This window comes from Ambystoma mexicanum, chromosome 5q, assembly GCF_040938575.1.
Source record: "Ambystoma mexicanum isolate Mex_15411 chromosome 5q, UKY_AmexF1_1, whole genome shotgun sequence".
Classification (NCBI taxonomy): Eukaryota; Metazoa; Chordata; class Amphibia; order Caudata; family Ambystomatidae; genus Ambystoma; species Ambystoma mexicanum.
In genome coordinates, this window is record NC_090933.1 from 784677374 (window position 1) to 784692542 (window position 15169).

Here is a 15169-nt window from a genome sequence, read left to right on the forward strand (position 1 = left end):
AGGTCTGGGTCCAGTTTCCTGTATTAGATGGCTTGTGAGCTACAACGACCTGGATATCGCCTGCCTGTCCCAAGCTTCTTCATTCTATGTGCCGTTGCTGCTTGGACCACACTGCATGTTGACCGACTCATCACACAAAGCCAAATCACTGCCTCAGGAAACTCCTAGAAGTCGAATTAAATACTGTTGAGCAGCCAAACACAGGAAAAGCCTACTATGAAGAGGCCCTGTCGCTCTGGTCCTCCTTTGGGACCATAGCGGCTTAAGCCCCCTTCTCACAATTAACTACATGAACAGCCCTGTTAATCTACACAGAGTGCCATTCTACAACAGCCAGCTTTTTCTGGGTTTACTTTACATGGGTGGGATTTGCTAGTGATTGTAGTTAGTTTGTTGCTTGATTAAAAGTTGATATTTGTCTAAAACCTTGACTTAAATTGGTTGGGTTGCTACGGACATCAGCTAATACCTCATCCCACCTGGAAATATAGCCTTGCCTCTGCCTGCGCTTCTGAGCTGCAGATTATTCACCTTTACGATTTTGATAACTGTTGAGTTAGTAGTAATGTGGGCCTTAGTAGGCAGTTTAGCCACTACTCATCCCTGTGCTCCCGCAGAGGAATCACATTTCGTCAGATATACTCAGTCTATTCTTGACCAAACCTCATTCATGATTGTGTTCCTTCTTAATCCAGCCTCTACTAAAAAAGCTACCATTAGAGAAAACCAATGGTTGGTAAAGGTACCATATTTTAGTAGGCAAGTTTCTGTTTTTATACCGTGGATGCCTAGCATGAGTCTAGCTGGCTAGTCACCAAGAGGGGAATGGTTGCTTCTTTTTCCTTCTCGTAATTGTTGCTCTTGAAGGATAGTCTATTTAACATGACAATTTCTGCCCTAACCAGAGCAAAAGAACAGTTGCTTCTTCTTATAGAAAGTAGCAGAGTACAGGACCCTCAACTTTCATTTTATATAATGAAGAAATTAAAGTGGTAGGGACCGTTTATCTGTAAATACTGGTTATCTAATGACATCTACTAGGTTTCTCAAACATTATTTGGAAATAAAACAGTTAATGTATGGATTTGGATAAGCTGTTTTAGATCCTAGAGTACATTTTTACAGTAGAAGCAGCTTAAAGAAGAACTAAAATCCTCTTTGAGAAGATTGTCAGTAATAACCATAGCCCAGACTGCTCACAACAAAACACAATAACTTGAAACAAATTAGGTATTAGTGAAACTTCCACCTATATATACACCTGAAAGAATATAACATGAGCAAAGAGTGTAAAATTGTTCAAAGAGATTGGGAGAATGCATGTCAGGTTTCCTTGCATGAAGAATTATGGGAGCCAGTCTGGAGTAAGTTACTATTTATCTCCAAATCTGCAATCTTCATGCAAACTTTGTTCTTCATGTGTCACATTGCATAAAAGGTACCATTTCAGTAAGTGGCATCTGCCAATTCCCAAATGTTGTACACTTTGGGAAGATGTGTAAACATGTGGATTCCCTTCCGCACTGTACTGTGTTTCTGGGGGTCTGAACATCGAGCAATCCAAGAAAAGTTAGGTTGCACACTGAGTGACCCCTTAATTGAGCAGATCTTTGTTTTAGTCACTGCGACTGGAAATATTTGAAAGCCCTATCATCAAAATGTTTGTGGACAAAGTATGTAGCATTTACCATGCAGAAGAATATGCAGTACAATTAGGCAAAATCTTGAGCCCTATAACCATCTGTTGTCATCTTTGGCTGCTTGGTATTCAAAGTCTAGCACTTCCATCAACAGTCAATCACTCTAGAAACCAGACAAGTTTTGAAGCTATCCCTCTTTAATATTTGATAGAAAAAATGTGCATACATTTGGAATCATTGTATGCAGATTTATCTCATGAATACTGATGATGGGTATCCTGAAAATCTGACATGCTTCCAGTCCTCAAGGCCTGGAATTGGACAGCACAGCTCTAGATCATACATGCAAGTCATTATTATAAAGTTCAGAAGGCTGACATCCATCTGCACAGCGCATAATTAATTGCATTCCTTGCTATGAATTTCTGCAAATATTTCTTTCAGTGGTTATGGCATAAGTGACCATCATAGTCTACTGTTGCTGAATGTGTGCGATCTGGTTAAAATCTGGTTAAATCTTCACATCCCACAACTGAGCTTATAAAATGAATCAAGACTGGGTCCTCCTTTCCCTCCCCAATGCAGATCACCTGCCTGCAACCTATATAAACCCATGCTCTGTGCCTTTCCAGTTGACCCTTAATATTCCATCATTCTAAATGTATCCATTTTATTGGACTATATTCCAACTACACACCCTTGTTGAACAACCTTTACTGCTATGTTTGTGCTATGCAATACCCGCCACAAATACAAACAACTGATATGCAATGAAAAAACATCTATTTCGAGTACTCCTTACTTTATACCCTTCATACCTTATCCTTTGATGTTCTATGGTACTTTTGTTATGCTCATGTTACAATGTCTACCTACAGGGCTTTTCGGTTAATTATATATACCCTACTGATTTAATCATGTTTATTCCAACCATAAGTAGCTGAGTTGGTAATTTTGTATCCTTCCTTTATGTAGTAGCGTAATAAAGGCCCACACTAATGAATAATATTCAGATTAATGTCGAAGTTAATGTTAGCATCCATTTTGGGATCACATGTACTGTTCAGATACATTTATATTGATGGTTATTGTTTTCTTTCAGGTGGTCATCTCCTTAGAAACCCTACCATAAAATGAATTACTGATGGTTACTAGATTTGTAACCAGTTCTATTTATTGTACTTGTGCTCTGGATTTATGTATTTTATGTATTCAAATAATGTGAATTCAGACGTGTACATAACTGGTTCTGCTATCAATTTACTTGTATCACTTTTCATGATTGTTCACCACAAAAATATAATTTGACAATACAAACAAAAAAGTTAAATTGCAAATAGCTTCAAGTATTGCTCAGTGTGAGCCTATGAAAGCAAACCTCTACATAATTTTTCTAACATAGCACACATATGTAGGAGTATCAACTGGACAAATTAACTACAAGGAAGAAGTTTGGGGCCATTGCCTGTAAAAGAAATTAAACAACATTCAAATTGGCACTGGGAGCTGAAATGTGCTTAACGTCCCGTCAACTTGAACAGACTCGACCTGTGCAAAAAAGATTTAAAGGCCACATATTTAAGAGGTTCATGAGGAATACCAATAAATGTGACTCCAAATATGCATGTATGCATTTTGTTGGGGTGGTCAGGAAAGATCCCCATGATCAAGAGGAGTTCATAAAGCACGCGCCATATTTGTGACTGGTGGTGCGGCGAATGGGCGCAATGTTTTAATTTCATATGTATCCAGTGTAGTTATTTGTGAATGGGATATAATACTTTAGTGTTACTTTTGGGTTAAAGTTGAAACATATTAGATCTGCAAACGTGTAGAAAGATAAAAAGCACCCTTCAATTAAAAAAAAAAAAAAAACACAATTCAGACATGGTGCGCTATGAAGCATCTAGAAACTGGGCAACAAGCAGTTTTTCATAATGCGCATGCAAGGAAGAGGACTGGTCATAGAGAACCCACTGTGAAGAAAATATGACAGTTATTAAACATGCATGCACACTGGTATACATACACTGGTAATTTATAAATCTACATGTAGTGTTTTTTTTTTTTTACAAATGGATTAAAATGACGACAGTCAAGGTTTTTGCAGGACACATTTTAAAGTGATTTTGAGAAACTAGTTTTGCTGAGTTTCAGGGTCAGAGAAGGGTAAATGAGTAACTACCACCTTAAGCAGATGGTCAGCTCAGCTAATAAACCTGCAAGAGGTTATGGCCAAGCAGTATCGCAGAAAACAGATGGAATCTCTCTCTCTTGAATGGGAGCTTGACAGAGGTTTTCGGCTATTTTTTTTTTTACCAGAAATAAACGTGTGGTGAGCGATGCTCGAGGCCAAACTGACTGATACTCCTTATGATTTGATGATTTACTTAGGATGTGGCCAGGGATCATGCGAGTTGAAATGGCAGTTGTTGGGTAAGAATTTCATAGCAATGATACATCTTTCTGTGGTGTTAACCCCAGAATCTTTTGCTTTACTGGTGGATTATTTTTCCTTATGCCTCAGTGAGTGGGAACCTTCTTCTACACACAAGAGTCTTTTACTCTTTTCTTGGGTGTCATATTTTAAGACTCTCCATAGTGTATTTTAAAAGTTATCCTCTTTGACAAATGTTTGGCAATAAGTGCCTATTGTTGTTGGGTTTCCATAGGGGCTCCCCTTTTAACTTTTTCTGGCTAACCTTGTGAGAACTACAGTTCCCAAGAGTAGAAAGGATCTTTGGATCCCTTTTACATTTTATTAGCTGTGTCCAGCACCTTATGTGGAGTACTGGGGAGATACCTAGTATCCCCTTTCTCATTTTAAATGTAACATTTATGTTACAACAACAAACTTAACTTTAATGGCTCATGGCAGTGAACCTTTTTATTAATTTGGTGCACCTTTACTGTGGGCTCTTTGCACAGCCCCGGTAAAGGCACCCATGGGGTGCTTTTTCTTTAACCAAAATGCCTTCCAGCCTTCTTTTTTCACCATTTCAGTGGTCCTTGTTCTTTCTTGTTCCTTCCCCTGACCTCCAGGGTGGGAAATTGGTTTGTGTGATTTTCATCTTTGGCAGGAGTCTTGTGGACGAGCCAACCATGCTCCATGCCACATCCACAGAGCCACGTCCAGCCACGAAGAAACCCTTGCCTGAAGCCTTCTGTGTCAATACCTGCTGAAAAAATCCATCCAGGGTCCTGTCTTCTGTCCTCCTGACAAAGAATGGAGTGGCTGGGATTTTGGCTACAGGTCCTGAAGTCTTGCTTCTGTGCTGAGGTACTGTGCTGGCTGGGGTATTTACTTACCTTAAGTTTCTTGCGATTCCTGTGTAGTTTTGGGGTATTTTCTGTGATTGCGAGGTCTCTCGTCCAGTTCAACCAGGCCCACTGCCGGTATCCTCCTAGGGCAGTGGTCTTCAAACCTTTTAGGCCCGGGCTCCCCGCAACCCCCGAGCAAAATGTGGGAAGGCCAGGCCCCCCCAAAAAGGGCAAATGGACAGTGGGTCCAACAAATGGCTATTAACTATCGCGCGCCATCACTGCACCCCACTATAGTCCCTGGGCTCCCCTACCTGCTCCCAATACAGTCTCTGGGCTCCTTCATCCCACTCCTACCAAGTCCCTGGCTCACCCAACCCCCACCCTTCTCCCACCACTATCCCGTGGTTCCCACCGATCCCCAGCACAGTCCCAGGGCCAGTGGTGGCTGGTGAATTTTTTAAGTGGAGGGCATACATATTTCCCTCAGATATGCCATAGCGACCGAGCGTAGCAAGGGTGCCCTAACCAATCAAGAGGAGTTTGGAAGGTTTTCCAACCCAGGATTTTCTTTTTAATAATGGGTTACAATGTTGCATGTTAGAGCATACTTTTAAAAAAAATTGGGTAAAAAGCCAAACAGTTTGCAATTGGCGCTGGGCTCCACAGCGCCTCAGAAGGAAAGCTGATTTTGGCAGGTGGGTAGGGGGATTGTGCAACAAAAGGCATTTTTAAAATGCCTTTGTTGTACAAGCCTCCTTCCCCCACTCACCAAAATCAGCTCCATGGACCAACAAAAACACACATTCAGACAGCATTCACACAGCAAACACTTTATCATTCACATGAGCACCCATCATACACTCGCTCATAACGCAAGCATACACCCAGCCATGCATTTAAATAAAAAATAAATGAATATAAACTTACCATCTGCCCTGTCCTGAAGTATCCTCCCCAGCGCTCCAGCTCCTGCATCATGAACAGGAATCAGGAAGCAACATGCGTGCAGGGGCCTGTGTGTGTGTGCTGAAATACCCCTGCTCCAGCTGCTCTGTCCATATGTGCGAGGAGGCGCAGGAGCTAACACTCGCACATACAGAAGTTCCCCAGCCAGCATTTCCAATGAGCTATGTAATGGGCCATTTCAGTCAGGGGTCTTACCCCCACCCCGGGAATGCAGCCACACCCCCTATAGGGCGCGCAGCCCATAGTGTGAAGACCTCCATCCTAGGGTGTATTCTCTGAAGTCCCTGCACCCTCAACTAACTCTAAAGCAAAATACTTACTTGTTTGACCAGTCTACCTCTGGAACTCTGAACTTTGCCTGCAACTGAGCCTTATCTCACCCTACCTAGACCACTGGGGTCCCTCTTCTGCCTCTGAGAGAACTCATGTAGTAGAATTGGAAAGGGCTGGATACTTTAAGGGGACTGCCTTGAAAAGTAAAACAAATGTTGAAAAGTTTACTAACTTGTGAATGAGTTAGTTGGTAACTTTAAACTCTCAGAGTGAATAGTTACAAAAAGTTATTACTTACCTTAGATATGTTTTGCCATTCTGAAAAGTATATATAGGATTTACTTACCTTGAATAAGCTGTGTGCCTTCTTAAATAAGTGAATTATCAAGACTATGAAGAGGTCATATGGGGTTCTGGCAGTCCTTATAGAGTGGAACTACGAGGCTGACAGCTTACGCCCTGGTACTAAAACCCGTCATAAGCACCCTCTAGCTTTGATAACCACGTATTGGAACCCGCAAAGAACAATAGCAGCAGACTTCTGCCAAATCATGGCTGAAACCATAGATGAAATCATGCTGGAATGGAACAACCCGTATGCAATAATTTGCGGAGATCTTAATGCGAATTGTATCCACAATAACCAACAAGATCTTGTGGACGTTCCCACTACGCAATCGGAACATAGAGGTAAAGCCTGGATGAACCTCATGGCTGCAAGAGGGATGCACAACGCAGCGTGGATCTTGGGCAAAGACACTCACATTCCAACCTGGGAAAGAGGCCAGTCGACGGCAACTCTAGATTACATCTTTGTCTCACAGGCACTAACCACAGAAATTCTCAACTACCAGGTGGTGAAAACGGAGGCAAGCGATCATAACATGCTCACTCTGGAATGGTCAGCCGATGTCAAACTGTGTAACCAGTATTCTCCTTCCATCGAGACGAATTCCCAACAAACCCGGCTTCGTCTTACTGCGGCCAATGTGCGTTCTCCAACCTAGCACTACGCTGAGATAGCTAAAACTCCTAACACCTCCGGAAAGACACAGAGGCCCAACTACCTTCCGTTTCTGATTGAACATAGAAAGAAGATGGGGCCTAGGAGGACTACTGTATCATCCTTTACTCATAATTATGACAAACTAATAGCAGAGAAAAAGAAGGAGTTAAGAAAACAAAAACGCAGAGCAACGATTGCAAATACACGGGCAGCGTGGGACGCATGGGAAAACAAGAACAAAATCTACAAATCATGGATAAGATCAAGGAGAGCAGTTATATATCCAAACGACGCAGAAACAATGCTAAGAGTACTTGCCTCAAAAAAAACTGCCGACTTTTGGAACCTGATAAACCATTCGCAGAGCAACACACATAACAACATGATCAGAGCAGTGTCAGAAGCAGCCTGGGTTCAATTTTTTACAGCGCTTTTTACGACCCCACACTCCACCATAAATCTGCGGGTAGAGCTGACGCAGTCACCTTGGGCCGATTTATCAGACAAAACAGATATATCTATGGCCATTCAGAAATTGAAATCCTCTAGAGCCCCGGGCCCTGACGGCCTCTCCAACTTGGACCTAAAAACTCACATCAAGGAATGGGTTCCCTTTGTAAGTCTTCTCTTCAAACACTGTGCCGATAATAGGAAAATCCCTTTATCCTGGACCAAAGCTATAATAATACCCATCTTCAAAAAAGGAAGTCGAGATGATCCAGGTAACTATCGGCCCATAGCTTTGCTGGATATCCTGGGAAAATTATTTGCTTCTCTTCTGCTGGACTGCTTCCGCCGCTGGGCGCTCTCGGTCCCCTGCAGAGACCCCTTTCAGGTTGGCTTCAAGAAGAACGGAAGCACGTCGGTAAACATCTTGATAATCAACATCTTGAAGGTGAAAATCAAACAAGGGGCCCCGACAGTATACGCGGCCTTCATCGACCTCTCGCAGGGTTTCGATAAAGTGGACAGAATGCTTTTGTGGAACAAGTTAAAGATGCCCAGATGCCATCCTAAATCCAATAATGGCACTGCATTCCAACACCACGTTAAGTGTCCGTCTCAATAAACAAGGGTCTCTGTCAAAGGAAATTTCAGCCAAAAGAGGAGTCAAGCAAGGTTGTCCGCTGGCCCCGGCGTTTTTTGCTGCCTTTCTGGGTGATTTCAAAGAGTCAGAATCCACTGTGCGCTCCTTTCCTCCGAACTTTGGTGGCTCCAAGCTTTCTCGAATCTTATATGCAGACGATATGATCCTGCTTGATCAAACGCCCATTGGCCTCCAACGCCAGCTGAACAACTTAGCCCAATATATGGACACCAACAACTTGGCCATAAATAAGCTGAAAACCAAAATCATGATCTTCTCCAAAAATCAGCCATCGATGAAAAATATTAGGCCCTGGACTGTCCACCAAACAAAAATTGAAGTGGTTTCCCAATTCAAATACCTCGGAGTAATTCTTGATGGAAGTATTCAGGATGCTAAAATGCAAGAACATCTATGGGCGAAAGCAAAAAATCTAACTTCACAACTAAGAATGGTGGATCGCAAGTACGGCAAATTTTCTTTGATACCGGCTATCAATTTCTACAAGGGCAAAATGGTTCCGGCCCTGACTAACGGTATGGATGCTACACTTACCATACCAACCTCCTTCTGGCAGAAACTGGAGGGTTTCATCTGGAAATCTGTTCTCGGACTCCTGAACTCTGTTCCCATTGTGGCCGTGAGAAGAGAGCTGGGCCTACTATCATCGAGGGCCACGGTGAATGCTTCTACACTAGCACTATTCAGAAAGATTCTCATAAAAGATGGGCTCCCCATCTGCAATGTCATTGCTCAAGAGACGACTTCAACTGAGTGTAAGGCTCTTGCCAACTGGGCTGAACGCCAAAAAAAGAAACTGCAGGAGCTAGCGTGTACCACGGATGACCTCATCTCCAATCCAGTAAGAGTCAGTAAAAAACTCAAAAATCAGGATTGGATAACGACCAATGATCAAGCACATGCTTGCAAGCTGCTGAGCCACCTTCCTCCTACGTTCAATAGGCTAAACACTCCTTTAGTCTATTGTTCAAAATTTCCGGATAGGAAATTAAGATCTATTTTTTTAAGAGCACGCTTGAACATACTTCACACAAGAGAAATCTTGGGAATAAGACACCAAACTGCTATTAAAAGCTGTAGACTATGCAAGGCTCCAGACTCTATTGAGTCAGTTCGCCACCTCCTTTTGAACTGTCCTTCCTTAACGAAAGAACAAATTGCTTTCCTTTCACCCTGCTGGGTTGATCGTCAATTAATAGAAGAAGACACCTGGTGGTACCGTCTCATTTCTGGGGAAAAAACCCGCTGGACTGTTGCAACATCCAAACTGCTGGAAGCAGCGTTTATTAAAATCAACGCCCTTGGGGCATAGCGCATTCCCAGCCCATTTTCTCGCTCTAACTGCTTCTGCGAGGGGTGAGGTTCCCAATGGAAATTCTCTTTCTCACATACAGGCAAACCGCTGTTTACCTGCCACTAGACTCGAACACTGGTAACTGAGCCATATATGCCCGATCTCTTTAATCAATGTTTAGCCTTGTAAAAATCATGTACTTTTGATTATGCACAAGTAAATAAAAATCTTTTAAAAAAGTGTTCTCAAAGTCTTACTTTCCTTAGAAACAGTTTTGCCATTTTAACAGAAAATAGATAGAAGGTTAACTTACTCATCTGTGAATTGGTTACCCTCTTCCCAAAAGTAATGTTCTTGGTTTCACTTTAGTTTTCCTGTTAGGAAAACTGTATGATTGTCCCCAATTCGGTCTTGCTTCCCCTGACTTGCTGTTAGCCTGTTCATAATTAGTCTGCCTAGGCCATAATTACCTTTTAGGTTGCTGCTAGCGCCTTACAAAAGTATATAGGCTTTACTTACCTTGAGTAAAACTGTGTTATCCTAAAATAAGTTTAGAGATATTTCTTCCCTTAGTCTGAAGTAAAAAGCAACTGTAATTGAATATTACACCCCGAGGTCCAACTCCCCTATAATAACTGTTATCCTGAATCAGAGTTATAGGCTTATACTGTTCCTGGAATAAGTGTTCCACTATTCTGAAAAGTATATTGTCCAGTTGACTTACTATGTGATTTCTTGCTGAGCGTCACGGTACAACTTTTAGGGTCTACTACCCTTGTATCACTGTAAGTAATCCAAAAGTAACTATTGGTTTTGACTTCCCTAGAACTATGGTTAGGTGTTCCAAATAAGGTTATACGATTTGGTCTGTGCATTTTCAAGCATAGTGTTGTGTTTTTATAATTGTGGTTATATATAATGTGATTGTACTTATTTCCTCCCAAGATGTATCTGGGCCTACTTGTATTTAAATAAACCATTTATGTTTTACAATACATAGTGTTTCAGAAGTCAATGAGAATGGAAGAATTGGAGAAGTATGGGATTTCCTTGTAGTAGGTTTGTCCAATCATGTGTGGGGCCGGATTGTAATAAAAAATATCGGAGTGTTGTAACTGTTGCAGAAATGTATATAATGCGTCAACTTATGTGGTTCAGTGAGACTTGGGTTAGTTTGGCTCGATATAGTCATCTAACTGCTCTCCGGACGATTGTACAACAAACTTGCTTTACCTACAAAATGTGCACTCGTTCCTCGGGTGGTGGTCCTGCTTGGGTTAGGATGATTAGGGGCCAGCCCCTACAATTCTTTTTGACCGTACCATGCAGCCACAGCTGCTTCTATTTTTAAAAGTTTGAAAACAAAATCAGTACTTTGGCTCTCCATAATTACTGCAAACAGAAATAAACCAGAACGTAACTAAAGGATATTTTTGCAATTGTAAAATATTGACTTTCAACATACCAACAATTAGTATTCTACGTATTTTCATTTTGAATCAATACTTTCTGACAACAAAGGATGTTTCAACTTACCCATGAATTGGGATACAAAGAAGTCTTTCCATGTTGGAAAATACGATTTTTACAACCTCTGGGTTACGGTCTGACCCCAACTCCGTTAGTATGAGGGACTTTGTGATATCTGTTTGAAAACAAGAACAGTTTGCTTATTTCACAATGAAATACAGAACAATCGCTAATCTCATTAAAAAGTTATTATGTTGATTAACAGCAATTAGAAACCATAATCATAAGAGAGTGATTCTTTTAAAAAGTACCTTTCTGCCCTGACACTTGGAGCTTCTGGCCATTGCAAAACGCTCCATGGCCTCTCCTAGCGGTGTACATTTTATCTTCCACACAACTGTACACGACTCCAAATTCGATCTGAAATTGCAAAATAAACTGTTATATCACTTGAAAACATAATCCATCCTGCATGTGATTAGAGGTTTGAGAAAGCAATGTCAGATAGTCCGTAAAATAGTCACCTACAGGCACTGAAAATCAAACGCAGAGGTTCACATATAGGCCTCTCTCTGAAAACCATTTTGGAACTCAGACAGAAGAAGGTCTGCAAAAAGAAATGTACTAAAGGATACAGGAATAAACAGCATAGAGGACTGTACATGTAAGGTGCATAACCACGACCATCACATAGTGTACAAGAGTGGAAACCTGTAGACGTATACGTTGTCATGGCTTGCACAGAATGTGTGTTGTGTATGACTGCCTGATAGTCAATGGACAGTCCTGGTATACTCTCCTGCCAGTGGCTGTCTTTTTCAATTGCGGGTCCCAAACCCCTTCTTACTGTCCTCTTGGTTGCTCACTAGGCAGCCCTAGTGTACTTTCCTGCCAGGGTCTGCCTTTCTCAAATGTGGGTCCCAGACCCCTTTGAAATGGCTTCTTAAATGTTGGTCTCAGACCCTTTCGTATCAGTTTCTTAAGTGTGGGTCACAGACCCTCTCACAACAGCTGCTCTTAAGACCCAGAGCCCCCCAGGAAGCCCCTGTACCTTCTTTCGGGGCTCTGAGTCCTTCGGCACCTTCTCAGGTCTCTGTACATCCTCTATCAGCTTTTCCCAGCTTCTTCCTCTTCTTGCACTGGTGTACACGGCTCTGCCACTCTTCTGTGAAGCTGAGTGGCACGTACATGCTCGCCTGCACCGCTGACTTCTGTCTTGCTCGTTTTTCACACTGTCTTTGGCAAAGCAGGTAGGGACTGCAGAACTCTCCCCATTTCGTCCCGGTCAGCAGCTGCAGGCTCAGATCTTCCTGGTGCAGGTAAGCACCTTCGCTCGCAGTGCCTCCGAGGAGAGACTGGCAGCAATGTTAGTCCCCCTTACATCTTTAAGCTACCTGATACTGGATAAGTAGAACTTTCACTCTGGTTTTCTGAGAGGTTGTTTAGGGCTCTGTGTATCTTCATCTCAGTACTTTGATAGGATGACTCTGTGAATGTGGTCCTGATCTTCCTTGTCTCAGTACTTTGAGGGGAAAGTTCAATGGAGTCCGCCCTAATCATCCTTGTCCCAGAAGTAATACCATTGCTATAACAGAAGTACATAGAGCAACCTATAGGACTAGGGGAAGACAAAGAAGATGAGGAAAAAGTGGGTGAATGGGTGTTGTACCATGTTGGCTCCTGATGTCCTCCCTGTATCCCAGAGGGGGAATCCCTCCCCATGAGATCTACCCGCTGAGTACCACCCCCAGGGGGGCTATCGGTTAGCAGCCTCACCACTCTGGCCTTATGCAAAGGGTCTCCCCCTCGGGTAGCTGGGACATCATGAGATTCATCACGGTTATTAACTGGCTAAGGTTGCTACAGTTTGCCATACATGGTTTCTTAATTTCTTTACTAATCTGTGACATCAGTAGGTCTTTCCTGATACCAGAAATGCAGTTATGCCTTGGCGTCCGAAACAAACCAGGGAAATTCTATTATTTTAAATTTCTAAGGGTAAATTGTGTCCCGCCCCTTCCCTAGGATTCTATTTCTAAGGGGTTTACTATATTTCTAAGGGGTTTACTATCTAAATATACAAAAGAGGTGCTTAATTTTCAGTTGTAGAATAACCTCATTGTTGCTCAGGAAACAACCTGAGATGGGTCTCTCCGAACCCTATGGCTGGTATTGTCCTATTTGGTTCAGCAAGTCACTGAACAACAGGCCATCCGGTTACCCTCCTAAGTCTCTGGATCCAGGTAGCAAGGAGTCCAAACTCTGTTCCCCTTGTGAAGTGACATAGCTTCCTGTCAACATATGTGGTATGAATTAACTTGGTCAAATACCATTTTGGCAGTTTGCAAAAGAATATCGATTAAAGAACCCTTTCGCTTAAGATAATGAGAATAAAGCAGACTATCTCCGCCCATTTTAGTGTAATATGGCGTAGCCATTCCGACTGGATGGACCCTGGATTGGTTTGTGTCACCAATACGCTCCCAGAAACACCATCCTCTAATTCCACCTGGCCCATGCACCTAGACAAGTGAGCTGTGGATTTTTGTAAAAAAGTTTGTTTTCTAAATAACTAACTAGATGCAAGTATGTGAGATTGAAGAAAGGAACAAATTATGCTTTGCCAGGATATGCAGATTCACACACGTTTTAATTCTTAGGATTCTGAGCAAAGTTATCTTATCATTTATTACTTATGTAACAATATATGCATTTCTGGATATAAAATGTATATGCATTTTAGTGAGCATACCAAGCTGATTAGGAATAGGTCATTAATATTTATGTAACCCAAACTATGTCAAAGCTACAGCCAAGTTTATAAATGGATATATAATTTCACTGTAGCTTTATTAAGTGTTTTTTCCTTTCGATTTTGAAATATCAGTTTGAACTGGAGGGAATTTTGAGATGAATCTTATGGATCAGAAGTCCCAATCTACCCAGCACAGTCAGAAGCATTACTTGTGTTTTCAAAAGACTGCATTTAACATGACACATTCCTTGATGAATAGTTTTTATTTTCCATTGACTAGCCAAAAATGTCTTTCAACTATCAAATGAAACTTTTTTCTTTTGACAAATGGTTAAATTCAAAGTTAGAAATTGGTGCTGTGAACAACCACTTACCTTGACAGCAAGTTCCCATCCATCAACTCAAGAGTTCATTTAAAGTCAGCAGTTTTCAACAGCACCACTGTAATGCTGCTATTCTCAATGTATTGCATGCACTTTGTTTACGTTCCCCTAAGTGAATCTGAATACATGTCCCCAAACAAATAGTTGATCCATTTGACCACCCGAAATAATCAAACTTGAAATTTGTATTTGCCCTTTTAAAGATGCATTTGGGTTCGAGTTCAACTGGAGTTTACTGGTGCCAAACTTGAATTAATGTTATTATTAAGTGCATTTCGTTGTAACATCTAAGAAAATGATAATGTATTCAGGGCCAACAGCTTTAACATCTGATCAAATTTCTAATGTTTGTATCTGCTTAAATTCACATATTATGCATAGGCCGACATCTAGTGTTAGTCGCAGAGTATTACATGAAACTCGAAAAGGGACGTCAACTGGGCGGGTTAGTAATACTATCCCTAGTGTGACGTCTACTGTACCCATGTTCCTTCACGTGTCGAGGTCCATCAGATTGTTTTGTTTCCGACATGAGGTTGCATGAAATGTGTAGCGCGAGTACTGAAATAGGTAAGCGTAAAGGTAGATCGAGAAAACATCTATGCATCGCTGACCCCAAGAGAGGAGGCAGGGCAGGCACATGTAAATTTAAACAGATACAAGCATCATAAATATGATTACGGTGTGTAATGTAGGCCTTCGGAGGCTTGTGGACCTGCTTAGATCACATGCTATGCTTAGATTACCGAGCAGTACCTGGAGAAGGAGATGGGTTGTGAGAAGGTACAGCGGCAAATAGATGTTTTAGCAAAACTTGTCCCACCTGCGAATCTACTTTAGAATGTGTGTCAATGCAGTAAGGATGAGTACATTTATGAATGGAGCTCCAAGTAGCTGCTTTGCAAATAGCGCCTAAGGGGACATTTGCAATAAATGGTAAGGTAGCTCCTGTACTTCTTGTAGAGTGAGCTCTTGGTGTAAAAGGCAGTCTTGTTTGATAGTGAGTAGAA

General features: G+C 41.7%; 1 protein-coding gene across 2 annotated transcripts in view; it reads right to left on the minus strand.

Moving 5' to 3' along the window:
• Positions 1 to 15169, minus strand: part of IMPA1 (inositol monophosphatase 1) — a 319632-nt gene that overhangs the window by 104259 nt on the left and 200204 nt on the right. For both annotated transcript variants that reach the window (XM_069621274.1, XM_069621273.1), the window contains 2 exons: positions 11333 to 11441; positions 11088 to 11196 (listed from right to left, as the gene is read on the minus strand). In XM_069621274.1, the coding sequence (XP_069477375.1) occupies positions 11088 to 11196; positions 11333 to 11441 (218 nt within the window). The remainder of the gene's footprint in view (positions 1 to 11087; positions 11197 to 11332; positions 11442 to 15169) is intronic.